Here is a 27,016-nt window from a genome sequence, read left to right as displayed (position 1 = left end):
CCACACCTGTCATCTGCATCAGGAGGCTCACGTCTGACCCTGTCTTCCTGCCAGTCCTGAGGACGGAGCCTGAGCCTCCATCACGCACCACGCAGGGAGGACAGCGGACCTGCTCTCCGTGGTCATGGCCCAGCAGAGGGGAAGCGCAGCTCAGTGAGTGCTGAGGGACAATCGGGAGCCTTGTTTCCTGATCCTCAGGACAAACGGGACAGTGGGGTGGCAGATGGGAGGACACCAATGTGCAAAATATTAGCTCAGACGACTGTGGAGTTTATGTTCTGGGTTGTGATTGGTGTCAGAAATGTCATTCGAAGTTTTACTTTCTCTCTAAACTGATTCTACTAGCTATAAACATCTCACTGAAGACAGGAGAAAATGGGTCCCCGGAAACTGTTCCCTAAGCACTCTGGAAGGATTATGAAGGTGAGGATGAGGAGGAAGATGGCAGTCACCATGACATCATGAACTCTTACACAGGGCTTCCTAAATGCCGAGTTTTGAGCTCTGTGTTCTATGTAGCTTATTTCATTTCATCTGCATGGTCTTCTCTATGTTATACGTGCACACATTATTATTATTTTACAAAAGAGGAAAAGAGCAATGCATTTTTATATAACTTGTACCATATCATGAAGTAGAAAGGAGTGAAGCCAAGATTGAACCAGGAGGTCTAAAGTCCAGGCACATGGAATTTGGGCATTCCTCTCTGGCGCACCCAAACTGTCCTCTCAAATCCCTGTCATTTCTTGCAGCTGCCTTCTGCTAATTGTACTCTCCACTTCAGGAGTTTCTAGTAGACCTCAGTCAGACCAGTGAATGCCATGTTCACTGCAGCCGAAGGACTGCACCACGGAACTCCAGCCTGGGTGACAGAGCAAAAGCCCATCTCTTAAAAAAAAAAAAAAAAGAAAGAAAGAAAAGAAAAAGGAAGTGCAGCTGGGATCACATGAAAGATCACAGAAATAGTCAGAACACAAAAACTCAGGGCGCATCCCTCCCTTGCCCCTGTTCCTGGCTTTCCTTTCAGCTCTCCACTTCCTTAGAGGAGACATCAAATCAGGGTCTTAGACTCCACTCCTATTCAGGGAGCTGGAAAGAGTTTCAAAATGCACCTGAGGTATACCTGTGGTTAAGACCTCTGACCTCTGCTTAAAACTTCCTGATAGCTGGAAGACAATGTGGAATTTTGATGCCTGGGAAACAGAGACCAACCGTTTAATGCTAAATTCTGCCTGTTCCACTGATCTGTGTGATGAGGGGCGAGACGTTCATGTCTCTGAGACTCAGCACTGTCATCTGAGCTGATTTCTGGTTGATCCAATGTCAGTGAGCAATAATTAAACAGATCATGGGTGCTCCTGCATGATCGCTATGTGATGGATGCATAAAGGCAAAGAGGCTTTTAGATATTGTCATTAGCATTGTAAGGTTAATCTCTACACCATTCAATTAAAATATTCTGTGACCTGAGTTAAGTTTCCCTATATCCTGACAGGACAATATTTGTCCTCATATAAGTAAATACTGAGTGCTGTGAGAGGAAGGACTGTCAGCCCCTTTCATTTCTGATTCGCCAGAGCCTATATCTCGCTTGGCACAGTGGAGGCATCTAAAGTAAAAATTGCAGAAAAATATTGAATAGAGCCTTCCTTGATTCACAAAAATTGACCGTAATCAGTGTGGCTTCAACACACATGATGTTTTCCTGTCTGTTCTTTCATCTCTTTCAGGAACGTGCCATAGAACTCGAGACAAGGCAAAATAGCCCTTGTTTGATCCTTATAATTCCATTTAATAACATCTACAACATTCAATTTTTTAAAGGCCATGTCAGAGATTTTTTTAGGTACAACAAAAGGATAAAGGCAGAAAGAGAAGAAGACAGATGAACATTTTTGCCTGGGCTTAGACACATTTTAGTTTCACATTCTTTCAGGCTCAGAGAAGATAATGCAAAAGGCTTATTAACATTCCATTATTGTTTAATCACTGACAAGTGCATGGCAGTGTTACCATCTGTGCAGCTGCTGTAGGCCTATGATTAGGTGCATTTAGCTAAACCTTTCTTACCAAAACGCAATGTCCGCATAAGCCAAAGACAGGAGTTTTATATTAAATGGATTTTAAAAGAAAGCCTAGGCCGGGTGCGGTGGTTCACGCCTGTAATCCCAGCACTTTGGGAGGCTGAGGCGGGTGGATCACCTGAGGTCAGGAGTTCGTGACCAGCCTGACCAACATGGAGAAACCCCGTCTCTGCTAAAAATACATAACAATTAGCTGGGCGTGGTGGCACATGCCTGTAATCCCAGCTACTCCGGAGGCTGAGGCAGGAGAATCGCTTGAACCTAGGAGGCGGAGGTTGCAGTGAGCTGAGATCGTGCCGTTGCACTCCAGCCTGGGCAACAAGAGCAAAACTCCGTCTCAATAATAAATAAATAAATGCAAGCCTATCTATTTGACAATATTGATTCTTCCTATCCATGCACATGGAATGTTTTTCCATTTGTTTATGTCCTCTCTTATTTCCTTGAGCAGTGGTTTGAAGTTCTCCATGAAGAGGTCCTTCACGTCCCTTGTCAGCTGTATTCCTAGGTATTTTATTCTCTTAGTGGCAATTGTGAACGGGAGTTCACCCATGATTTGGCTCTCTGATTGTCTCTTACTGGTGTATAGGAACGCGTGCGATTTTTGCACATTGATTTTGGATCCTGAGACTTTGCTGAAGTTGCTTATCAGTTTAAGGGGATTTTGGGCTAAGACGATGGGGTTTTCTAAACATACAATCACACCATCTGCAAGCAGAGACAATTTGACTTTCTCTTTTCCTATTTGAATACCCTTTATTTCTTTCTCTTGCCTAATTGCCCTGGCCAGAATTTGCAATACCATGTTGAATAAGAGTGGTGAGAGAGGGCATCCTTGTGCCAGTTTTCAAAGGAAATGCTTCCAGTTTTTGCCCATTCAGTATGATATTGGCTGTGGGTTGATTGAACACTTACTTCCTTGAAGAAAGAATGTCAAAAAATTGTTCGAATAATAAAAACTCTGAAAGAAAACAGACACAGAAAATATTTTACAATTATGAACTATCAAGTTTGATTTAGTTTCTAGATAATGTGGCCCTAACTCTTATAGACTGTTTATAAATATTCTAAATTGGTAGAATGTGTAGCCCTGTATTGGAATAAAATAAAATATATTTCATGGTTCCTTAACTTCCTTTAATTAGCTTAAGATTCTTTTCTCCAAGGGAGGAGAATATTTTTTATTTAGATGTTTTTAAAGGATAGTCTATATTTTACTGTATTCATGAATTTTAAAAAATATACTACGTTCTTATATTTATTCTTCTAATGTTCTTCACCCATTGTCTCAAAAGTACGTACATACACAAAGTATTGAATAGCACAAAAATCAACCAGAAAAGAGTTCTTAGAAAATTGGGTTTGTCATGGCTGAGGGTGTATGATCTTCAGATGTGAAAACTGTACTTGTGAATTGTTTATATCTAAAGTATAGACACAGTGCTGCGTGCTGGTTTACTTGTTTCACATTTTCAACCTCCCTTTTCTTATTAAAAGGTTTCCAAGCTACACAGAACCACAAAATCTAACAGGTGTCTCAGAATTCCTCCTCGTGGAACTCTCAGATGATCCTGAACTGCAGCCCGTCCTCGCTGGGCTGTTCCTGTCCATGTACCTGGTCACGGTGCTGGGGAACCTGCTCATCATCCTGGCCGTCGGCTCTGACTCCCACCTCCACAACCCCATGTACTTCTTCCTCTCCAACCTGTCCTTGGCTGACATCGGTTTCACCTCCACCACCATCCCCAAGACAATTGTGGACATCCAAACTCACAGCAGCGTCATCTCCTATGTGGGCTGCCTGACACAGATGTCTCTTTTTACCCTTTTTGGATGCATGGAAGACATGCTTCTGGCTGTGATGGCTTATGACCGGTTCGTAGCCATCTGTCACCCCCTGCACTACCCAGTTATCATGAACCCACGCCTCTGTGGCTTCTTAGTTTTGGTGTCTTTTCTTCTTAGCCTGGTGGAATCCCAGCTGCACAATTTCACTGTGTTACAATTCACCTGCTTCAAGGATGTGGACATCTCTTCTTTCTTCTGTGACCCTTCTCAACTCCTCAGCCTTGCCTGTTCTGACACCTTCCTCAATAACATAGTCATGTATTTCGGTGCTTCCATATTTGGGTTTCTTCCTATTTCTGGGGTCCTCTACTCCTATTATAAAATTATTTCCTCCATTTTGAGAGTTGCATCATTAGGTGGGAGATACAAAGTCTTCTCCACCTGTGGCTCTCACCTGACAGTTGTTTGCTTATTTTATGGAACAGGCCTTGGCGTGTACCTCAGTTCAGCTGTGTCACTTTCTCCCAGGAAGGGTGCGGTGGCCTCAGTGATGTACACTGTAGTCACCCCCATGCTGAACCCCTTCATCTACAGCCTGAGAAACGGGGACATTAAAAAGGCCCTGTGGAAGCTGCAAAACAGGACAGTCTAGTCTCATTATGCATCCTATTGTTTTTCTTGTGTGAGTTAGAAAAGGCAGCAACATTAATTATCTGAACCTGCAAATCATGGCCCCTGCCCACATTTCCTATGTGAATAGTGCTTTCTTTGTTATATCTTTAATTGGAATAAGTGAATATTCTGGTATCCTTTGTTCATCACAAACATCATGACTGAATCCAATACACCTGGACAGCCTCCTTTAGTTTCTGAGGAATGACGCTGGTATCCAGCTAAAATCACAACTCTCTTTTTATACAGAGGAAGTCCTCACTTCACATCGTGGAGAGGTTCTTGGAAACTGTGACATGAAGGATACAATGTGCAGCAGGTCCTTGATTAATGTCGTTTCATTCAATATTATTTAGTTATAATATTGGTGAAGAAAAAGATTGGTTTGTTATGCATAATTTTTCTTAAAATCAGAGTTTCCAAGAACCTGTCAAGTGGTTAAGGGAAGACTTACTATATTCCAAATTTCCATCTCCTTCCACAATTCATCTGTAATTTACAAATAGCATCTATGGAATCTCTTTAGGCAGGTTGTGTGTGAGGATCCCTACCAGTGGTTCTCAAACTTGACTTTCATTGAAATGACCTGGGGAGCTTACAAAGGCTGACTGGGTCACATTACCAGAAATTCTGATTTCCTTGGACTTCTCTGGGTATGAGAATTTTTTAAAGCACCAAAGATGATTCGGTTGGTGGAGGGTCTAATGGGATCACACTCTAATTGGTGGTTAATATAAGAGCTTCTGGTAGCACCAGGTCAAGTGGTATTCCTCGAATATTTTCTTTGAATGCATTGTTCTTCAACACTATACAAATTATCTCCTTTTTTTCTACTTAGAATTTTTACTACTTAGAATTTTCATGTTACATTTGCTGAAAGTGTAGATTTATACCCTTACAGATTTTTAATGATATTTGACTCTTGTGCATACATACAAACATGGTAACGGTATCCCTGAAACTTCACATTCAGAGACTAATTCTTTTTCATTTGAAATTTACTTTTAAATTTTTAAAATAACGATAATGTGGTACATAGAAAATGGAATATTATTGTGCCATTATAAACAATGAAATCCTATCATTTGCAGAAACATGGGAGGGACTGGAGGACACTATGTTAAGTGAAAGAAACCAGGCACAAAAAGACAAATATTGCTTGTTCTCACTCATATGTAGGAACCAAAATGTAAATCCCATGTAGGCAGAGGGGTGAATGGTGATTGCCAAGGCTGGGAAGTCCAGGGGGAGTGGAGTGAAGAGAAGTTGTTTAAGGAGTACAAAATACAGGTAGATAGGAGAAATAAGTTCTAGTCCTTGATAATTCAGTAGGAAAATTATAGTTAACAATAATTTATTGCATATTTCAAAATAGCTGAGAGAACAGATTTGCATTGTTTTATGCTGTTGTTTAAGCTATTGTCTTTCTGTTCTAATCTCACCATTTTCTTTTTTTGAAATTATACTTTAAGTTCTGGGATACATGTACAGAACATGCAGGTTTGTTATATAAGTATACATGTGCCATGGTGGTGTGCTGCACCCATCAATCCATCATCTACATTAGGTATTTCTCCTAATGCTATCCCTCCCCTAGCCCCCTACCCCACAATAGGCTTGGTGTGCGATGTTTGCCTCCCTGTGTCTATGTGTTCTCATTGTTCAGTGAGTGAACTTATCCCACTTATGAGTGAGAACATGTGTTTGGTTTTCTGTTCCTGTGTTAGTTTGCTGACGATGGTTTCCAGCTTCATCCATATCCCTGCAAAGGACATGAACTCATCCTTTTTTACGGTTGCATAGTATTCCATGGTGTATATATGCCACATTTTCTTTATCCAGTCTATCATTGATGGGCATTTGGGTTGGTTCCAAGTCTTTGTTATTGTGAACAGTACCACAATAAACATACGTGTGCATGTGTTTTTATTGTAGAACGATTTATAATCCTTTCGGTATATACCCAGTAATGAGATTGCTGGGTCAAATGGTATTTCTAGTTCTAAATCCTTGAAGAATCACCACACTGTCTTCCACAATGGTTAAACTAATTTACACTTTCACCAACAGTGTAAAAGCATTCCTATTTCTCCACATCCTCTCCAGCATCTGTTGTTTCCTGACTTTTTAATGATCGCCACTGTAACTGGTGTGAGATGGTATGTCATTGTGGTTTTGATTTGCATTTCTCTAATGACCAGTGATGATGAGCTTTTTTTCATATGTTTGTTGACTGCATTAACATACATGTCTGTTCATATCCTTCCTCCACTTTTTGATGGGTTTTTTTTCTTGTAAATTTGTTTAAGTTCTTTGTAGATTCTGGATATTAACCCTTTGTCAGATGGATAAATTGCAAAAATTTTCTCCCATTCTGTAGGTTGCCTGTTCACTCTGATGATAGTTTCTTTTGCTGTGCAGAAGCTCTTTAGTTTAATTAGATTCCATTTGTCAATCTTGGCTTTTGTTGCCATTGCTTTTGGTGTTTTAGTCATGAAGTCTTTGCCCATGCCTATGTCCTGAATAGTATTGCCTAGGTGTTCTTCCAGAGTTTTTATAGTTTTAGGTTTTATGTTTAAGTCTTTAATGCTATCCCCATCAAGCTACTATTGACTTTCTTCATAGAATTAGAAAAAACTACTTTAAATTTCATGTAACCAAAAAACAGCCCATACAGCCAAGATAATCCTAAGCAAAAAGAACAACCTGGAGGCATCACACTACCTGACTTCAAACTATACTACAAGGCTGCAGTAACCAAAACAGCATGGTTACATGCAGTAACACAAAACCAGATATATAGACCAAGGAAACAGAACAGAGGCCTCAGAAATAATGTCACACATCTACAATCATCTGATCTTCAACAAACCTGACAAAAACAAGCAATGGGGAAAGGATTCCCTATTTAGTAAATGGTGCTGGGAAAACTGGCTAGCCATATGCAGAAAATTGAAGCTGGATCTCTTCCTTACACCTTCTACAAAATTAACTCAAGATGGATTAAAGACTTAAATGTAAGACCTAAAGCCATAAATGCTCTAGAAGAAAAACTAGGCAATGCCATTCAGCTCATAGGCGTGGGCAAAGACTTTATGATTAAAACACCAAAAAAGAGTGACAATAAAAGCCAAAACAGACAAATGGGATCTAATTAAACTAAAGAGCTTCTGCACAGCAAAAGAAACTATCATCAGAGTGAACAGGCAACCTACAGAATGGGAGAAAATTTTTGCAATTTATCCATCTGACAAAGGGTTAATATCCAGAATCTACAAAGAACTTAAACAAATTTATAAGAAAAAAACACCATTAAAAAGTGGAGGAAGGATATGAACAGACATGTATGTTGATGCAGCCAACAAACATATGAAAAAAAGCTCATCATCACTGGTCATTAGAGAAATGCAAATCAAAACCACAATGACATACCATCTCACACCAGTTACAGTGGCGATCATTAAAAAGTCAGGAAACAACAGATGCTGGAGAGGGTGTGGAGAAATAGGAATGCTTTTACACTGTTGGTGAAAGTGTAAATTAGTTTAACCATTATGGAAGACAGTGTGGAGATTCCTCAAGGATTTAGAACTAGAAATACCATTTGACCCAACAATCCCATTACTGGGTAGATACCCAAAGGATTATAAATCATTCTACTATAAAAATACACGCACACGTACGTTTATTGCAGCAGTTTATTACTGTTCACAATAGCAAAGACTTGGAACCAACCTAAATGCCCATCAATGACAGACTGGATAAAGAAAATGTGGCACATATACGCCATGGAATACTATGCAACCATAAAAAAGGATGAGTTCATGTCCTTTGCAGGGATATGGATGAAGCTGGAAACCATCATTGTCAGCAAACTAACACAGGAACAGAAAACCAAACACTGCATGTTCTCACTCATAAGTGGGAGTTGAACAATGAGAACACATAGACACAGGGCGGGGAACATCACTCCCCGTGTGTGGAGATGAGAGATTGTAATAAATAAAGACACAAGACAAAGACATAGAAGAAAAGACAGCTAGGTCTGGGGGACCACTACCATCAAGATGCAGAAACCGATAGTGGCCCCAAACGGCTGGGCTCGCTGATATTTATTGCATACAAGACAAGGGGGCAAGGTAAAGAGGGTGAATCTTCTAAGTGATTGACAAGGTGAAGCAAGTCATGTGATTACCGGATAGGGCCCTTCCCTCTTAGGTAGCCGAAGCAGAGAGAGAAGGCAGCATACGTCAGCGTTTTCTTCTCTGCACTTATAAGAAAGATCAAAGACTTTAAGACTTTCACTGTTTCTTCTACCGCTATCTACCATGAACTTCAAAGAGGAACCAAGAGTACGGGAGGAGCACGAAAGTAGACAAGGAGCGTGACCACTGAAGCACAGAACCACAGTTGGGGGTTTAGGCCTCTGGATGCCTGCAGGCAGGCCTGGATAATATCCAGCCTTCCACAAGAAGCTGGTGGAGCAGAGTGTTCCCTGACTCCTCCAAGGAAAGGAGACTCCCTTTCGCGGTCTGCTAAGTAACGGGTGCCTTCCCAGACACTGGCGTTACTGCTTGACCAAGGAGCCCTCAAGCGGCCCTTACGCGGGCATGACAGAGGGCTCACCTCTTGCCTTCTAGGTCACTTCTCACAATGTCCCTTCAGCACCTGACCCTATACCCGCCGATTATTCCTATGTTATATTAGTAATGCAACAAAGAGTAGTATTAAAAGCTAATGATTAATAATGTTTGAAATACTGGTTGATAATTGTCCATGATCCTCTCTATATCTAATTTATATGATGTCTATTCTTAGTCTATTTTCTTTATTATACTGAAACAGTTTGTGCCTTCAGTCTCTTGTGCCCACACTCCCCCAAAAAATATTATTCATTTTTGCATGATAAAGTGTGGAGCTATCTGTTGCTTGATATCAGTGGAAGTTAACTGTTCCATCAAGAGAACTAGAGTAGACCTTTCTCTAAAGAAGATATACAAATAGACAATAAGCATACAAAATGATGCTCAATATCACTAATCCTCAGCAAAGTGCAAATCAAAACCAGCGTGAGATACCACTCATTAGGATGGCTATTATAAACAAACAGAAAATAACAAGCGTTCATGAACATGTGGAGAAGTAGGAAGGTTTGTACATGGCAGATGGGAATGTACAATGGGGCAGTAATAAGAAAAACAGTATGGTGCTTCCTCAGAAATTGAAAATAGCATTACCAGATGATTCTGCAATTTCACTTTGGGGTAATCACTCAAAAGAATCAAAGAAGGGACTCAAGTAGATATTCGCACACCATATTTATAGCAGTGTTATTAACAATAGATGAAAATGTGGAAGCAACTCAGGAGTCCCTTGTTAGATGAGTGGATGAACACAACGTGGTCCATCCATACATCTATACAATGGAATATCATTCAGCTTTTTTTGTTTGTTTGTTTTTAAAGACGGAGTCTTGCTCTGTCACCAGGCTGAGTGCAGTGGCGCGATCTCGGCTCACTGCAACCTCCGTCTCCTGGGTTCAAGCAATTCTCCTGCCTCAGCCTCCCGAGTAGCTGGGATTACAGGTGCCCATCACCACACCTGGCTAATTTTTGTATTTTTCGTAGAGATGGGGTTTCACCATGTTGGCCAGGATGGTCTCTATCTCCTGACCTCGTGATCCAACCACCTCGGCCTCTCAAAGTGCTGGAATTACAGGCGTGAGGCACCACACCCAGCCATTTTTCGGCTTTAAAAAGAAAGGCAGTTCTGACACATGCGACCACATGAATGAATCTAGAGATATTATGCTAAGAGAAAGGAATCAATCACTAAAGGCAAACACAGTATGATTCCACTTATATCAAGTATCTCGGGCAGTTAAATTCACAGCGACAGTAGACTGGTGGTTGCCAGGGATTGGTGAGACAGAGCAATGGGGAGTTTCATAACAGAACCTGAGTTTCTGTTCTGAAAGACAAAATCATTGAGCAGATCCATGATGGCGGTGGCTGCACAACCCTGTAGATGTACTTAAGGCCAGTAAACTGTACATCGAAAAGTGGTTAAAATGGTATTGGTTACCATTTTGAAGAAGATAAATGGTAAAATGTTACTTACCATTTTGTATAAGACTGCATTTATAATTTTTATATTAAATGTGGTATATTTTGCCATGATAAGAATACGAAAATTTTAAAAAGATGCATCCTTGAAAAAGAAAAAGAAATGAAAGAAGTGAACGACGAACACAAGCTTTCTCCTGATTAGAGGAAGAGCCCGGAAGTTCCTGTGGACGTTCATTTTTTCTTCTTTATCTTGCATTAATGAGGCAGTCCTTGGAGACTGGGGAACTTGGGCTTGTTTGGCTAATGAGGAGCTCTGTGCATTGAGCCCCCGAGGCTGTCGAATGGTAAATACTCAGCCTGTGCCTCCAGCCCTGCAGTGTGAGCTTCCAGGCCAGTGGGCTCCACACCTGTCGTCTGCATCAGGAGGCTCATGTCTGACCCTGTCTTCCTGCCAGTTCTGAGGACAGAGCCTGAGCCTCCATCATGCACCAGGCGGGGAGGACAGCAAACCTGCTCTCCGTGGCCATGGCCCAGCAGAGGGGAAGCGCAGCTCAGTGAGTGCTGAGGGACGGTCGGGAGCCTTGTTTCTTTATCCTCAGCACAAACAGGACAGTGGGGAGGCAGATGGGAGGACACCAATGTGCACGATGTCAGCTCAGACGACTGTGGGTTTATGTTCGGGGTTGTGATTGGTCTCAGAAATCTCATTCAAAGTTTAACTTTTCTTCCACACTGGTTCAACTTCCCAAAGACATCTCACCCACAAGAGCGTGTTCCCAAAACATGCCAAGGAGATTATGAAGGTGATGAGGATGAGGAGGACGATGACAGTCATCACGACATCAAGAACTTTTATGGAGGGCTTCCTGAATGCCAGGCTCTCGGCTTCATGTTTTATGTAGCCAGTTTCCTTTCATCAGTGTAGTCTTCCCTGAGTTATACCTGCCACATTATTCTTAATTATAGAATAGGAAAGGAGCCCTCCAAGTCCAGACACGCGGCATTTGGCCAGGCCTCTCCCTGAGTCCAACCTGCCCTCTCGAATCCCTGTCTGTCCTGGCAGATGCCCCTGTTAACTGCATTCTCCTTTTGGGGGTTCCTGGTAGACCACAGCTAGACCAGAGGGTGCCACGTTCACAGTATCAAGTATAGAAAGGGCAGCCAAGATTACATCAAAGATCCCAGAAAGAACTAGCACAGGATCTCCCTTGCCCCTGTTCCTGGCTTTCCTTGCAGCTCTCCATCTCCTCAAAGGAGACATAAAATCAGGGTCGTGGCTCCATTCCTAATCAGGAAGCTGGAACCTGTTTCTGAATGCACTCCAAATGTGCCTGTAATTAAGAGCTCCAACCTCTGCTTACAACTTTCTGAGAGCGGGAAAGTAATGAAGAAGGGTAGTGCCTACTTCATTACCAAGGCCTCAGAGACTGACCGCTTGGTTTTGAATCTGCCCACTTCACTGAACTGTGTGACATGAGGCGGAATGTCTGTGCCTCTGAGACTCAGCATTGTCATCTGAGCTGATTTCTAGTTAATCCAACTGCAGTGAGCGATGATTAAACAGATCGTGAGTGCTCCCTGCGTGATCTCTATGTGATGGATGCATAAAGGCAAAGTCCATTTTTATATTATTATTATTATTATTGTTTTAAGCTTAATCTTCATACAGTTGAACTGCAATGTCCTCTGGTCTGAAGTTACAGGCCCCTACATTCCTGACAGGACATTTGACATTCGTCCCTATCTAAGTAAGTGCCGAGCATTGTGAGAGGAATGTTTGGGTCTCTTTCATTTCTGATCCCCCAGAACCTATCTCTTGCCTGTCTCAAAGGAGGCATCAAAAAAAAAGTTCCCCGTTAAATATTGAATAGGCCCTTCCTTGGATCAGAAAAAAATTGGCTGTGATCAGTGTGACCTCAACACAGTTAGTGGTTTCTCGTCTGTCCTTTCATCCCTTTAGGAATGTCTAATAAAATGAGATACAAGATAACACCTGTTTATGTCTATGTCACAGATACAGGGGCCTTAGAATTCCATTTAGTAGCATCTGCAATGTTCAAGTACCTAAATACCACGGCAGAGATTTTCTTAGGTATATCAGAAAGAAAAAACGCACAAAGAGAAGAGGGCAGGTAAACCTGATACTTGCGCTTAGACACAATTTTGAGTTTCACATCATTCCAGACTAAAAGAAAATAAAGAGAAAATGTTATTAAACTTCATTATTATTTAGTCATGACGCATGCATTACACATTATTGATATCTGTGTGGTCGCTGAAGGCCTACAATTATGTGCAACAAAACTTTCTTATCAAAACCCAAAGAAAACATAAGCCAAGGACGAGAGCTGTATATTAAATAAATTTGGAAACCTAGCTCGTATATTTGAGTGGGCATTTACTTGTGTGAAGAAATGATGTCAGAAAACCTAAGAATGATAAAAAATATGAAAAGTAATTGGCATGTAGAAAGATCTTCTGATTATGAACTATCAGGTTTGATTTAGCTTTCAGATAATGCAGTCGTAGCTCTTGTATAATGTTTGTAAATATTCTACATCAAAGGAATTTGTAGCACAGTGTCAGAATAAAATAAAGTGTATTTCACTGCTTCTTAATTTCTTTTAATTAAATTCACTATTTTTTTCTTAAAGAGACAAGAACGTTTTGTTTTGTTTCTGAAAAGAGTAGGCCATGTTTTACTGCGATCATGGATTTTGAATATATTAAGTCCTTGGTCTTCTAACATTCTTCAATTTATTTTCTCTAAAGTAGTATGTACAGGAAGAGTTGAATAGCACAAAAGTAAGTCATGTAGCAATTCTGAGATTTTTGGGATTGTCACAACTGAGAAATATTGCTGAGGGTATGTGGTCCTCAAGTGTGAATATGTTCCTTGTGACTTGCTTGTATCCAAAATATACACACAGCATTAAGTGCGATTTATGTCTTTTATTTTCCAACCCTCTTTTCTTCTCAAGGTGTCCAAGTTACACAGAGCCACAGAATCTCACAGGTGTCTCAGAATTCCTCCTCCTGGGACTCTCAGAGGATCCAGAACTGCAGCCCATCTTCACTGCGCTGTTCCTGTCTATGTACCTGATCACGGTGCTGGGGAACCTGCTCATCATCCTGGCCATCGGCTCTGACTCCCACCTCCACACCCCCATGTACTTCTTCCTCTCCAACCTGTCCTTGGCTGACATTGGTTTCACCTCCACTACGGTCCCCAAGATGATTGTGGACATCCAATCTCATAGCACAGTCATCTCCTATGCGGGCTGCCTGACTCAGATGTCTTCCTTTGTCCTTTTTGCATGTATGGAAGACATGCTTCTCACTGTGATGGCCTATGACCGGTTTGTAGCCATCTGTCACCCCCTACTCTACCCAGTCATCATGACTCCTCACCTCTGTGTCTTCCTAGTTTTGGCATCTTTTTTCCTTAGCCTGTTGCATTCCCAGTTGCACAACTTGATTGTGTTACAATTCACCTGCTTCAAGAATGTGGAAATCCCTAATTTTTTCTGTGACCCATCTCAACTTCTCAACCTTGCCTGCTCTGACAGCGTCATCAATAACATATTCGTATATTTAGATAGTACCATATTTGGTTTTCTTCCCACTTCAGGGATCCTTTTGTCTTACTATAAAATTCTCTCCTCCATTCTAAGAATTCCATCATCAGATGGGAGGTATAAAGCCTTCTCCACCTGTGGCTCTCACCTGGCAGTTGTTTGCTTATTTTATGGAATGGGTGTTGGCGTGTACCTGACGTCAGCTGTGTCACCGTCTCCCAGGAATGCTGTGGTGGCATCAGTGATGTATGCTGTGGTCATCCCCATGCTGAACCCCTTCATCTACAGCCTGAGAAACAGGGACATTCAAAGTGCCCTGTGGAGGCTGCACAGCAGAACAGTCTAATCCCATTGTCTGTTCCATCCTTTTTCTCGTGTGGGTTAGAAAGGGCAACCACATTAAATCTCTACATCTGCAAATCCTGCCCCCTTGGTCACATTATTTTTGTTGCTTGATGGGTTTTACTCCTTTCCACATTTCCTATGTGAATATTGCTTTCTTTGTTAAGCCTTTAACTGGAATGGGTGAGTATTCTGGGATCCTTTGTTTAGCGTAAACATCGTGACTGAATCTTCTATAGCTAGGCAGACTCCTTCAGTTTCTGAGCAATGACCCTGTTGTCCAGGTGAAATCACAACCATCTTTTTATATACAGGAAGTCCTCACTTCGTTTTCTAATTCTCTGAAAATTGACTTTATGGAAACAGTATACAGCAGGTCCTCCAACACCATTGTTTGGTTCGAAGTTGTTTAGTTAGAATGTTGATGAGGGATAAATTGGTTTCACTCTACATAATTTTGCTTAAAGATGCAGTTTCCAAGAGACTATCAAAGATGCTAAGTGAGGACATACTGTACATCACATTCACCCGTTTCCACAGTTCATGTGGAATTTCTTTATAAACTGCTTCTAGGGAATCGATTCAGGCAGGTTATGTGTAGAGATCCGTGTCACTGGTCCTCCGTCTTGGCTTTGATTGAAATCACCTGGGGAGCTTACAAATGCTGAGGCCTGGGTCTCATTACCTGAGATTCTGATTTACTTGCATCTGTGTGGGTATGCGGATTTTTGTTTGTTTGTTTGTTTTAGGCATCAGAGATGGTTCCAATGATGAAGTTCCTAGAGGGATCAAGCTCCGATGAGGAAGAACAGAAGTTAATTGTAATATGATTTCTTCAAGTATGATCTTCAAATGCATTGTCCTTCAACACCGTACAAATTTTTATCATGGTGTTTTTTCTTACCACTTAGCATTTTCATTTTACATTTGCTGAAGTTACAGATTTATACACACATCGATTGCTGTTTTATTTCACACTTGTGCATGCACATAAAATGGGAAATAGAAAAGAATTAAATGGTCACCATATCTCTAAAGCTTCACATTTCAAGACTTTTTAAAAAATATTTATTTTTTTAAAAAGTTGTCTCAATTAAGAAAGTGTAGTATACACACAAGATGAAGTATTATTCAACCTAAAAAATAACAAAATCCTCTCCACTGCAGCAAAAATAAGATGAGATTGCAGGTCATTATATTAAGTGAAATAAGCCAGGTGCAGAATGACAAATATTACATGTCCTCACTTATATGTAGGAACAAAAAAAGAAAATCTTGGCCAGGCATGGTGGCTCATGCCTGTAGTCCCAGCACTTTCGGTGGCGGAGTCGGATGGATCACTTGAGGCCAGGAGTTCAAGACCACCCTGGCATGGTGAAACCCCATCTCTACTAAAAATACAAAAATTAGTCAGGCGTGGTGGTGCATGCCTGTAATCCCAGCTACTTGGGAGGCTGAGGCAGGAGAATCACTTGAATCTATGAGGCAGAGGTTGCAGTGAGCCAAGATCGTGCCTCTGTACTCCAACCTGGGCAACAGAGTGAGATTCCATCCCACACATACACACAAAAGGAATCTCATGAAGGGGTGGAGAGTAGAAAGGTGGCTAGCAGAGGCTAGGAAGAAAAGGAGTTAGTTGGGGAATGAGGAGAAGTTGATAATTGGGTACAAAAATACAGAAAGATGGAATAAACGAGTTCTAGTGTTTGATAGTACAGTACAGAAATTTTAGTTCACAAGAATTTATTGCACATTTCCAGATGACTTGGAAAGAAGCTTCCTAACTTTCTCATTATGCTGGTGTTTAAGCTATTCTCTTTCTGCTCCAATCATACCCTTCAATACTCTTCTTTTTGAGGCTAGATTGGAACTCTTGAAATCATACTGATTTTTTTTTCGTTGTTTTGTTTTGTTTGTTTGTTTGTTTTGAGACGGAGTTTCGCTCTTGTTGCCCTGGCTGGAGTACAATGGCGCGATCTCAGCTTACGGCAACCAGAAAACACTCAAAACCAAAAACCACTTTTTACTAAGCGCTGAGAACTCAAAAACCAGAAAACACTTTTTACTAAGTACTGAGAACTCAAAGAAATCAAAAGAAAATATATTCTGAAGCAATGTTAGCCTTTTCAGTGAGTAGAAATCCAACCCTCTGGGGACAATGGCTAAATTCAGCCACATAATGGTGCTACTTTGGAATCCACATCCGGAAGCAGCATGATGAGGTCTATAGAAGTCCCCAGTGCAGGTGAAGCTCTCCCATTCGCAAGTTTGTCTCCGAGGTATATTTGTTGGGATTTGATAGTGTGGCGAATCAGAGACTCTGCTGGAAGTCAGAGGAAACTCAGCCGGGTCTTGATGTCCTAAAAGCCCAAAGTCTTGACTGAGGATGAGACCTATGGGATGAGCAGCATCTGAGATGTTCCCAAGGACACCCCAACTCCTGGTTTTCATGCCTTTGTGTAATCTGCTCTGATGAATAGTATAGACCAAGTGACTCATTTCCTAACAAAGAGAAGGTGGAAGAGAAGTGATACGATGTCACTTCTGGGAACATGGTGAGAGACTCCAACTTTCTTTTTACCTGCCTCATCTTGGTCTTTGGCTTGGTTGCATTGATGGATGCCAATGGCTACATTGTCAACTCTTGGGTGGAGAGACCTTTATCACAAGAAATAGAGGGAGTTTTCTGGCCAATGTTTGTGAGCAACTTCACCCTGGCACCCACCATGTGAGTGAGCTTGGAAGTGGATCTTCTGCCAATTTATCCTGGAGATGACTGTGGCTGTGGCCAGAAGGTTGACTACAACTTTCTGAGGACTTCTTGAAGTATGTTAGTGAAGTATCAGTTATCAAATAACTATGTAATAATCAATAATATTGGAATATACCAGTGTGACTCAATTACAAAAAATAAAAACTGAGTCCTGAGGACTAATTCAAATAAGCATAAAACGTAAGTCTCTGGCACATAAAAAGCCAATGTAATAGCAACTAATTAAGAAGTTCTCCTGAAAAACAAATATTAACTGAGAACATGGAAATAGTATCAGATTCTTACTATAATAGAGCTAATTTTCTCTACAGTATGTGATTAATACAATAGATCCACAGATAGAAATTCACATGAGTTATTTCATTGCCAATTGATATGGTTTGGGTGTGTCCCCACCTAAATCTCATCTTGAACTGTAGTTCCCATAATCCTCTGGGTACAACAATGGCTAAATTCAGCCACATAATGCAGCTACTTTGGAATCCACATCCAGAAGCAGCATGTTTCGTGGGAGGGACTTGGTGGGAGGTAATTGAATCATGAGAGCAGTTACCACCATGCTGCTCTCATGATAGTGAGTTCTCATGAGATCTGATGTTTTATAAAGGGTTCCCCTCCCCCCTTTACTCTGCACTTCTCCTTGCTGCTGCCATGTGAAGAAGGGCACGTTTGCTTCCCTTCCCCAGCCCCGCGGAACTGTGAGTCAATTAAACTTCTTTCCCTTATAAATTATCTAGTCTCAGGTATGTCCTTAGAGCAGCAAGAGAACAGACTAATACACCAATCCTCCCCTCTTAAATTTTGCACTAAGTTTCTTATTCTTGCAACTTGGTATCAGAAGTGAGGAATACACACTGAAAAAGCAAGATATTGGTGAAAGATGTTAAAGACACACAAAAAAAGGAAGACGTCATGTGTTCACAGATTAAAGGACTTAGCATTGGTATGATGTTAGTAGTACCCAAGTGATCTGCAGATTCCATGCAATCCCTAACAAAACACCAATAACAATTTTGCAACAGAAAAATCCATCCTGTAATTCATATAGAATCTCAGGGAACTCTGAAGAGCCAAAATAATCTGGAAGCAGACAAAAGTTGAAGGTCTCAGATGACTCAATTCTAAAAGGGTGTACTGTTCCTTGCAACATCCTTCGAAAGGGCAGGTGGTAAAAATTCAGGGACTCTTTCGGGGGCTCATCTAAGAAGTTGCCTGAAGCGGTTGGAAGCCACCTCTTCCTGATGCAACTTCAGCTGCAGAGACCAGGGAAATAGAAGGAGGCTTTAAAGGCCTGAGACTTCTGCTGGCAGCCTTCCCACCAGGCCTGCCTCCTCCCTGGACAGTCCCTCCCTAAGTCCCAGTCCCCGTGTGGGAGCCTGCTTTCTGGAAAAGCTCCCACAGCCTGGTGGCCACAGGCCCCAATTCCAGGACTAGACCCACCAGTGACCACGGTGTTGGGATTCACCAACCCCTCCAGACCCTGTTTCTCGCCTGCAAAACAGGTAGTCTCTCTGTCTTTATTTGATCAGCACTACTGAGGCTCACATGAGACAGTGTGCACAAGGTATGTGAAAAACCCTGGGGAACTTACTCTCCAACTACTGTAAGGATTTGGTTCTGCCATCTCACTCAATGTACAATTGTTAGAAAAATGAAAATATGTTGAAATTCATTTTTTTAAAGTTAAAAATGTCACTCTTCCTGGCATCTAAACTGACTATAAAGATCCAGTAATCAAAACACTGTTATTCTACATAAAGTCACCCAAAGTGACCAATGGAAGAGGATGCAGAGCCCAGAAATAACTTCTCACATATATGTTCAAATGATGTTTAACATGAATGCCAAGAAAGTTCACTGGTGGAAAAGCAGGCTTTTCAACAAACGGTGTTGGAGAAACTTGATTTCCACATGCAGAAGAATGAAGGTGGACCCTATGTCACACCAGATGCAAAAATTAACACACACTGGATCAAAGACCTAAGCCCAAGAGCTGAAACTATAATATGTCTAAAAGAAAACGCTGGCAAAACCTTTATGGCATCGGAGTGGGCAATGGTTTCTGGGATATGACACCAAACACAGAAGCAACAACAAAAAAAATTAGATTCCTTAGATTACATCTAAATGAAAAACACTTTTGTGCATCAAAAAACTGAATGAAGTGAAAAGATAACCCAAGGATTAGGAAAAATATATTTGCAAATCATATATCTGAAAAGAGGCTAATATCCATAGTAGATTAAGAACAGCTAGAACTAAACAACAAGAAACCCAAGGCATCCCATTAACAATGGTCAGAAGACTTGAGTAGACATGTCCCTAAAGAAGATATACCAATGGCCAGTAAGCATATAAAATGATGTTCCAAATCACTAATCGTAGGGAAGTGTAAATCAAACCAAAACTGTGATATCAGCCAGTAGGATGGATATGATAAACAAACAAGCAAAAAACAACAAGCATTGGAGGGAATGTAAAATAGTGCAGGAACAGGGAAAACAGTATAGAGAGTACTTGAAAAATTAAAAACAGAATTATCAGATGATCCTGCAATTGTATTTGTGCATACCTAGCGGAAAGAATTAGAAGCCAGGAGTGGAAGAGGTATTTGTAAACCCATATTCATAGCAGCATTATTCACAACAGCCAAATATGTAGAAGCAACCCAAAGCTCCATGGACAGATGAATGAATACGTGCAATGCAGTTCATTCATACAACGGAAGACTACTCAGCCTGAAAAAGGCAGGCACTTCTGGCCAGCACAGTGACTCATGCCTGTAATCCCAGCATTTTGGGAGGCTGAGGTGGGCGGATCATCTGAGGTCAGGAGTTCAACACCAGCCTGGCCAACATGGTGAAACCCTGCGTCTACTAAAAATACATTAGCTGGGCATGGTGGCATGTGCCTGTAAAGACAACTACTCGGGAGGTTGAGGCACGAGAATTGCTTGAATCCAGGAAGTGGAGGTTGCAGTGAGCCCAGATTGTGCCATTGCACTCCAGCCTGGGTGACAGAGTGAGACTTCATCTAACAACAACAACAACAAAAGGGGAGGCACTTCTGACACAGGCTGCAACATGGATGAATCTTGAAGACATTATCGTCAGTGAAATAAATATATCACAAAAGGGTAAACACAACGGGGCTGAGTGGCTCATGCCTGTAATCCCAGCACTCCCGGAGGCCGAGGCGGGCGGATCACTTGAAGTCAGGAGTTTGAAACCAGCCTGGCCAACATGACGAAAGCTCGTCTCTACTAAAAATACAAAAATTAGCTGGGCGCGGTGGCTCATGCCTGTAATCCCAGCTACTCGGGAGGCTGAGGCACGAGAATCGCTTGAACCTGGGAGGTGCAGGTTGCAGTGAGCCCAGATCGTGCCACTGTACTCCATCCTGAGTGACAGAATGAGACTCTGTCTCAAAAAAAAAGATAAACACAGTATGATTCCACTGATATCAAGTATTTAGAGTAGTTAAATTCATAGAGTTGGAAAATAAAATGGCGGCCCCCAGGGGTAGGCGAGAGAGAGAGGAATGGAGGGTTTGTTTCACGTGCGCAGTTTCCATTTTGAAAGATAAAAATGTTCTGGAGACGATGGTGGTGATGGTTGCCAAACAATGTGAATGTACTTAATGTCATTAAACTGTAAACTTAAAAATAGTGGAAATTGTAAACACTTTTATTGACCCTTCTATATGAAATAATATATATGTATAATTTTTAATATTTATACATGGTATATTTTACCATAATAAAAGATGAAAATTAAAGCATGTGGATCTTTAAAAAGAAAAGAAAGACACGAATAATACACACAAGCTTTCCCTTGATTAAAGGAAGAGCCCAAAAGCTTCCATGGACACTCATTTTTCTCTTCTTCATCCCGCATTAATGTGAGGAAATCCTTAGAGACTGGGGAACTTGGGCCAGTTTGGCTAATGAGGAGCTCTGTGCATTGAGCCCCTGAGGCCATAGCATAGTAAATACGCAGCCTGTGCCTCCAGCCCTGCAGTGTGAGCTTCCAGTCCAGTGGGCTCCAACCTGTCGTCTGCATCAGGAGGCTCATGTCTGACCCTGTCTTCCTGCCAGTCCTGAGGACGGAGCCTGAGCCTCCATCGCGCACCAGGCAGGGAAGACAGCGGACCTGCTCTCCGTGGTCATGGCCCCGCAGAGGCAAAGCGTGGCTCAGTGAGTGCTGAGGGATGGTCAGGAGCCTTGTTTCCTCATCCTCAGGACAAACAGGACAGTGGGGTGGCAGATGGGAGGACATCAATGTGCAAAATATCAGCTCACATTACTGTGGAGTTTACGTTCTTGGTTGTAGTGGGGACTCAGAAATCTCATTCAAAATTTTGCTTTCCTCCCACACTGGTTGTCCTTTTCATAGACATCTCATGCACAATAGCAGAAAATGAGTCTCTCTAAACTATCCCCTAAGCCCAACAAAAGGATGATGAAGGTGATGATGAGGATAAAGAGGAAGATGACAAACACCATGGCATCATGAACCCTTACTGAGGGCTTCCTAAATGCCAGGCTCTGAGCTCTGTGGTCTCTGCAGCTTGTTTCATTTCATCTGCATCGCCTTCTCCAAGTTATTAGTGCACATTTCATTATTATTTTACAGACTCGAAAAGGAGCAATGCATTTTTATAGTAGAGAAGGGTGACATCCCATTTGAACCAGGCAGTCTAAGTCTAGACACATGGCATTTGGCCAGGCCTCTCCCTGTATCCAACCTGCCCTCTCAAGTCCTTGTCACTTGGGAAGATGCCCCCGCTTACTCTGTCGTTCTCTTTGGGGGTTCCTGGTAGACCACAGCTAGACCAGTGGGTGCCACGCTCACTGTAGCAAGTATAGAAAGGGGAGCTGAGGGCCGGGCGCGGTGGCTCAAGCCTGTAATCCCAGCACTTTGGGAGGCTGAGACGGGCGGATCACGAGGTCAGGAGATCGAGACCATCCTGGCTAACACGGTGAAACCCTATCTCTACTAAAAAATACAAAAAAAAACTAGCCGGGCGAGGTGGCGGGCGCCTGTAGTCCCAGCTACTCGGGAGGCTGAGGCAGGAGAATGGCGTAAACCCAGGAGGCGAAGCTTGCAGTGAGCTGAGATCTGGCCACTGCACTTCAGCCTGGGCAACAGAGCGAGACTCCGTCTCAAAAAAATAAATAAATAAAATAAATAAATAAATAAATAAATAAAGGGTAGCTGAGATCACACCAGAGACCCCAGAAAGAATTGGTACAGGATCATTCAGGGCACATCTCTCCCTTGCCCCTGTTCCTGGCTTTCCTTGTAGCTCTCGACTTCCACAAAGGAGTCATCAATTCAGGGTTTGGCTTCCATTCCTATTGAGGAAGCTGGAAACAGTTTGAAAATGCACCTCAGATGTGCCTGTGATTAAGACCTCTGACCTCTGCTTAAAACTTCTTGAGAACCGGAAGACCACGAAGTTTTTAGTGCCTGGGTCTTAGAGACTGGCCATTAATGTTGAATACCACCCTTTCTAGTTCTCTGCATGGCAAGGGGCGAGACGTCCGTCCTCTGGGACTCAGCACTGTCATCTGAATTGATTTCTAGTTGATCCAACTGAAGTGGGCAATGATTCAACAGATCGTGGGGGTCCCCTGCGTGATCTCTATGTGATGGATGCGTAAAGTAAAGGCAAACTGAAATTTAGATACATTCCTTAATATTTTAAGCTTAATCTCCATACAATTCAACTGAAATATCCCCTGACCTGAATTTCTGGTGTCCCTGAATTCCAGACAGGACATTTTATGTTGTCCTCATCTCAGTAAGTACTGAGTATTGTGAGAGGAACAAGCGAGTCTCTTTTGCTTCTGATTTCCCAGAGTCTGTATCTTGCTTGGCACACAGGAGATAGCAAAAGTAAAAACCTATGTTAATTATTGAATTGACCCTTCCTTGGTTCACAAAAATTGGCTGTGATCAGCGTGACTTCGACATACTTGATTCTTTGCTGCCTGTTCTTTCATCCCTTTCAGGAATGTACCATAGAACCAGAGACGACAGGCCAGGCACAATGGCTCACGCCTGTAATCCCAGCACTTTGGGAGGCCGAGGTGGGTGGATCATGAGGTCAGGAGATCGAGACCATCCTGGCCAACATGGTGAAACCCCATCTGTACTAAAATACAAAAAACTAGCCGGGCATGGTGGTGGGCGCTTGTAGTCCCAGCCACTCAGGAGACTGAGGCAGAGGAATTGCTTGATCTCAGGAGGCAGAGGTTGCAGTGAGCCGAGATTGTGCCACTGCACTCCAGCCTGGTGACACAGCGAGATTCCGTCTAAAAAAAAAAAACAAACAAACAAACAAGAAAAAGAACTAGAGATGATAAAATAACACTCATTTGTGTCTATGTCATGACACGTGGGCCCTCTGATTCTATTGGTTAGTATTCACAGCATTCGATTATTCGAAAACCAAGGCAGAGCGTTTCATAAGTATCACAAAAAGAAACAGAGGCTGAAAGAAACGTGGGCAGGTAAACCTGATTGCTTGGACTGAGACACATTTTAGACTTTCACATTATTCCAGAGTCCAAGAAAGTAATCCAAAAGTGTTCTTAGAACTTCATTATCGTTTAACCATCGACAGCTCTGTTGCACACTATGGACATTGGTGTGGTCAGTGCTGCCTATGGTTACTGCATTTAACTAAAAAAATTTTTTTTTGTTTTGAGACAGCATCTTACTCTGTTGCCCGGGCTGGAGTGCAGTCATGCAATCTCGGCTCACTGCAACCTCTGCCTCCTGGGTTCAAGCGATTCTCCTGCCTCAGCCTCCCGAGTAGCTGGGACAACAGGTGCCCTGCCATGCCGGGCTAACTTTTTGTATTTTTAATAGAGACGGAGTTTCATGATGTTGGCCAGGATGGTCTTGATCTCCTGACCTCGTGAACCTCCTGCCTCGGCCTCCCAAAGTGCTGGGATTACAGTCGTGAGCCACTGCGTCCGGCCAAACTTTCTTATGGAAACTCTAAATCCACCTAAGCCAAGAACAGGAGTTATATCTTGAATTTTAAAACAAGGTCCACCTATTTCAGTAAGCAATTACTTTTTTGAAGGAGAAAAGTCAGAAAACATAATGATGAAATCACTAGAACATAACTGGCATGTGGAAATATCTTCTGATTATGAACCATCAACTTTAATTTCATTTCCAGATGACATGGTCTCAGCTGTTATACAGTGTTTAGAAATGTTCTAAATCAAGGGAATTTGTGGCAATCTATTAGAATAAAATAATATGTTTGAGTTCTTAATTTCCTTTAATTAGGATAAACGTTTGCTTAAAGTGAAGTCAATGTTTTTATTACCTATTTTTCTTCTGAAAAGATAAGCTGTATTTTCTAGCAATTATGAATTTGTTATATATAATGATCTGGTTCTTGGAATATTCTTGAATCTAGTGTCTCTAGGGCAGGTGTGTATAGCAAGAAGTGAATAACACAAAAATCAATGCTGAAATAATTATAAGAAAATTGGGTTTGTCACAACTGCAAAATACTGCTTAGTGTGCCTTGCTCTGAAATCTGGAAACATTACTTGTGAATTGTTTATATCCAAAATGCAGACACAGTGCTGGGTGTTGGTTTACTTGTTTCCTTTTTTTCAACCCTCTTTTCTACTCAAAAGTTGTCCAAACCGTGCAGATCCACGGAATCTAACAGATGTCTCAGAATTCCTCCTCCTGGAACTCTCAGAGGATCCAGAACTGCAACCTGTCCTCGCTGGGCTGTTCCTGTCCATGTACCTGGTCACCGTGCTGGGGAACCTCCTCATCATCCTGGCCGTCAGCTCTGACTCCCACCTCCACACCCCCATGTACTTCTTCCTCTCCAACCTGTCCTTGGCTGACATCGGTTTCACCTCCACCACCGTCCCCAAGGTGATTGTGGACATCCAAACTCACAGCAGAGTCATCTCCTATGTGGGCTGCCTGACTCAGATGTCGCTTTTTGCCGTTTTTGGAGGCATGGAAGACATGCTCCTGAGTGTGATGGCTTATGACCGGTTTGTGGCCATTTGTTACCCTCTGTATTATCCAGTCATCATGAACCCATGTTTTTGTGGCTTCCTAGTTTTGTTGTCTTTTTTTCTCAGTCTTTTAGACTCCCAGCTGCACAACTGCATTGCCTTACAAATTACCTGCTTCAAAGATGCGGAAATTCCCAATTTCTTCTGTGACCCCTCTCAACTCCCCCACCTTGCCTGTTGTGACACCTTCACCAATAACATAGTCATGTATTTCCTTGCTGCCATATTTGGTTTTCTTCCCATCTTGGGGATCCTTTTCTCTTATTATAAAATTGTTTCCTCCATTCTGCGGGTTCCATCATCAGGTGGGAGGTATAAAGCCTTGTCCACCTGTGGCTCTCACCTGTCAGTTGTTTGCTTATTTTATGGAACAGGCGTTGGAGGGTACCTCAGTTCAGACGTGTCCTCTTATCCCAGAAAGGGTGCAGTGGCCTCAGTGATGTACACGGTTGTCACCCCCATGCTGAACCCCTTCATCTACAGTCTGAGAAACAGGGACATTCAAAGTGCCCTGCGGCAGCTGCGAGGCAGAATACTCTAATCTCATTATCTTATCTGTTCTATTCTTTAGCGTGGGTTGGAAAAGGCAGCACGGTCAAATATCTAGACCTGCAAAGAATATTGCTTCCTTCATTATGTCTCTAATTGGAATTGCTGAGTATTCTGATATTCTTTGTTCTTAATAAACATCAGGATTGAATCCAATATACCTAGACAGACTCTTTTAGTTTCTGGGCAATGACCCTGGTATCCAGATGAAATTACATCTCTCTTCTTCTTTTTTTTTTAAGGATTCTCGCTCTTTTGTCCAGGCTGGAGTGCAGTGGTGCGATCTCAGCTCACTGTGGGAGGTGACAACATGCTAGCAGCCCTCGCTCTCGGCACCTCCTCGGCCTCAGGGCCCACTCTGGCCGTGCTTGGGGAGCCCTTCAGCCCGCCACCGCACTGTGGGAGCTCCTCTCTAGGCTGGCCGAGGCCGGAGCCAGCTCCCTCTGCTTGTGGGGAGGTGTGGAGGGAGAGGCGCGGGCGGGAACCCGGGCTGCGCGCGGCGCTCACAGGCCAGCGCGAGTTCCGGCTGGCGCGGGCGCGGCGGGTCCCGCACACGGAGCGGCCGGCCGGCGCCGCTGGCCTCAGGCGGTGAGGGGCTTAGCACCCGGGCCAGCAGCTGCAGAGGGTGCGCCGGGTCCCCCAGCAGTACGGGCCCGCCGGCGCTGCGATCGAATTCTCGCAGGGACTCAAGCTGCCTCCCCGCGGGGCAGGGCTCGGGATCTGCAGCCCGCCTATCGCCAAACCCATCCCCGGCCCGCGGTGGGCTCCCGTGTGGCCCCAGCCTCCCCGACGAGCGCCGCCCCCTGCTCCGAGGTGCTCGGTCCCGTCGACCGCACAGGGGCTGAGGAGTGCAGATGCACTGTGCGGGACTGGCGGGCAGCTCTGCCTGTGTCCCGGAGCGGTGTCTACTGGGTGAAGCCGGCTGGGCTCCTGAGTGTGGTGGGGACTCAGAGAGCTTTTATGTCTGGCTGAGGGATTGTAGCTACACCAATCAGCACTCTATGTCTAGCTCAGGGTTTAGTAAATACACCAATCAGTACTCTGATTAGTTAGTATCTGACCTAATAGGGACTTGGAGAACTTTTCTGTCT

General features: G+C 42.9%; 3 protein-coding genes across 3 annotated transcripts; all 3 read left to right on the top strand.

Annotated features, from left to right (window-relative positions):
- Nucleotides 1-2,967: 2,967 nt before the first annotated feature.
- On the top strand, nucleotides 2,968-5,595 carry LOC101004540 (olfactory receptor 18-like). Its single transcript, XM_017952168.3, has one exon. It carries the CDS (start codon nucleotides 3,694-3,696, stop codon nucleotides 4,522-4,524), a length of 831 nt encoding a protein of 276 aa, XP_017807657.2. The 5' UTR covers nucleotides 2,968-3,693; the 3' UTR covers nucleotides 4,525-5,595.
- Nucleotides 5,596-13,274: 7,679 nt separating this feature from the next.
- On the top strand, nucleotides 13,275-14,610 carry LOC101004889 (olfactory receptor 7E24-like). The gene has a single exon (XM_021930642.2). The coding sequence runs from the start codon at nucleotides 13,481-13,483 to the stop codon at nucleotides 14,534-14,536; it is 1,056 nt and encodes a 351-aa protein (XP_021786334.2). The 5' UTR covers nucleotides 13,275-13,480; the 3' UTR covers nucleotides 14,537-14,610.
- A 9,594-nt stretch (nucleotides 14,611-24,204) lies between these two features.
- LOC101005243 (olfactory receptor 7E24-like) lies at nucleotides 24,205-25,934 on the top strand. Its single transcript, XM_009193408.4, has one exon. It carries the CDS (start codon nucleotides 24,907-24,909, stop codon nucleotides 25,915-25,917), a length of 1,011 nt encoding a protein of 336 aa, XP_009191672.4. The 5' UTR covers nucleotides 24,205-24,906; the 3' UTR covers nucleotides 25,918-25,934.
- The last annotated feature ends 1,082 nt before the right edge of the window (nucleotides 25,935-27,016 follow it).

The sequence above is a fragment of the Papio anubis genome, chromosome 20, assembly GCF_008728515.1.
Source record: "Papio anubis isolate 15944 chromosome 20, Panubis1.0, whole genome shotgun sequence".
Lineage (NCBI taxonomy): Eukaryota > Metazoa > Chordata > Mammalia > Primates > Cercopithecidae > Papio > Papio anubis.
This window is presented reverse-complemented; position numbering and strand designations above follow the sequence as displayed.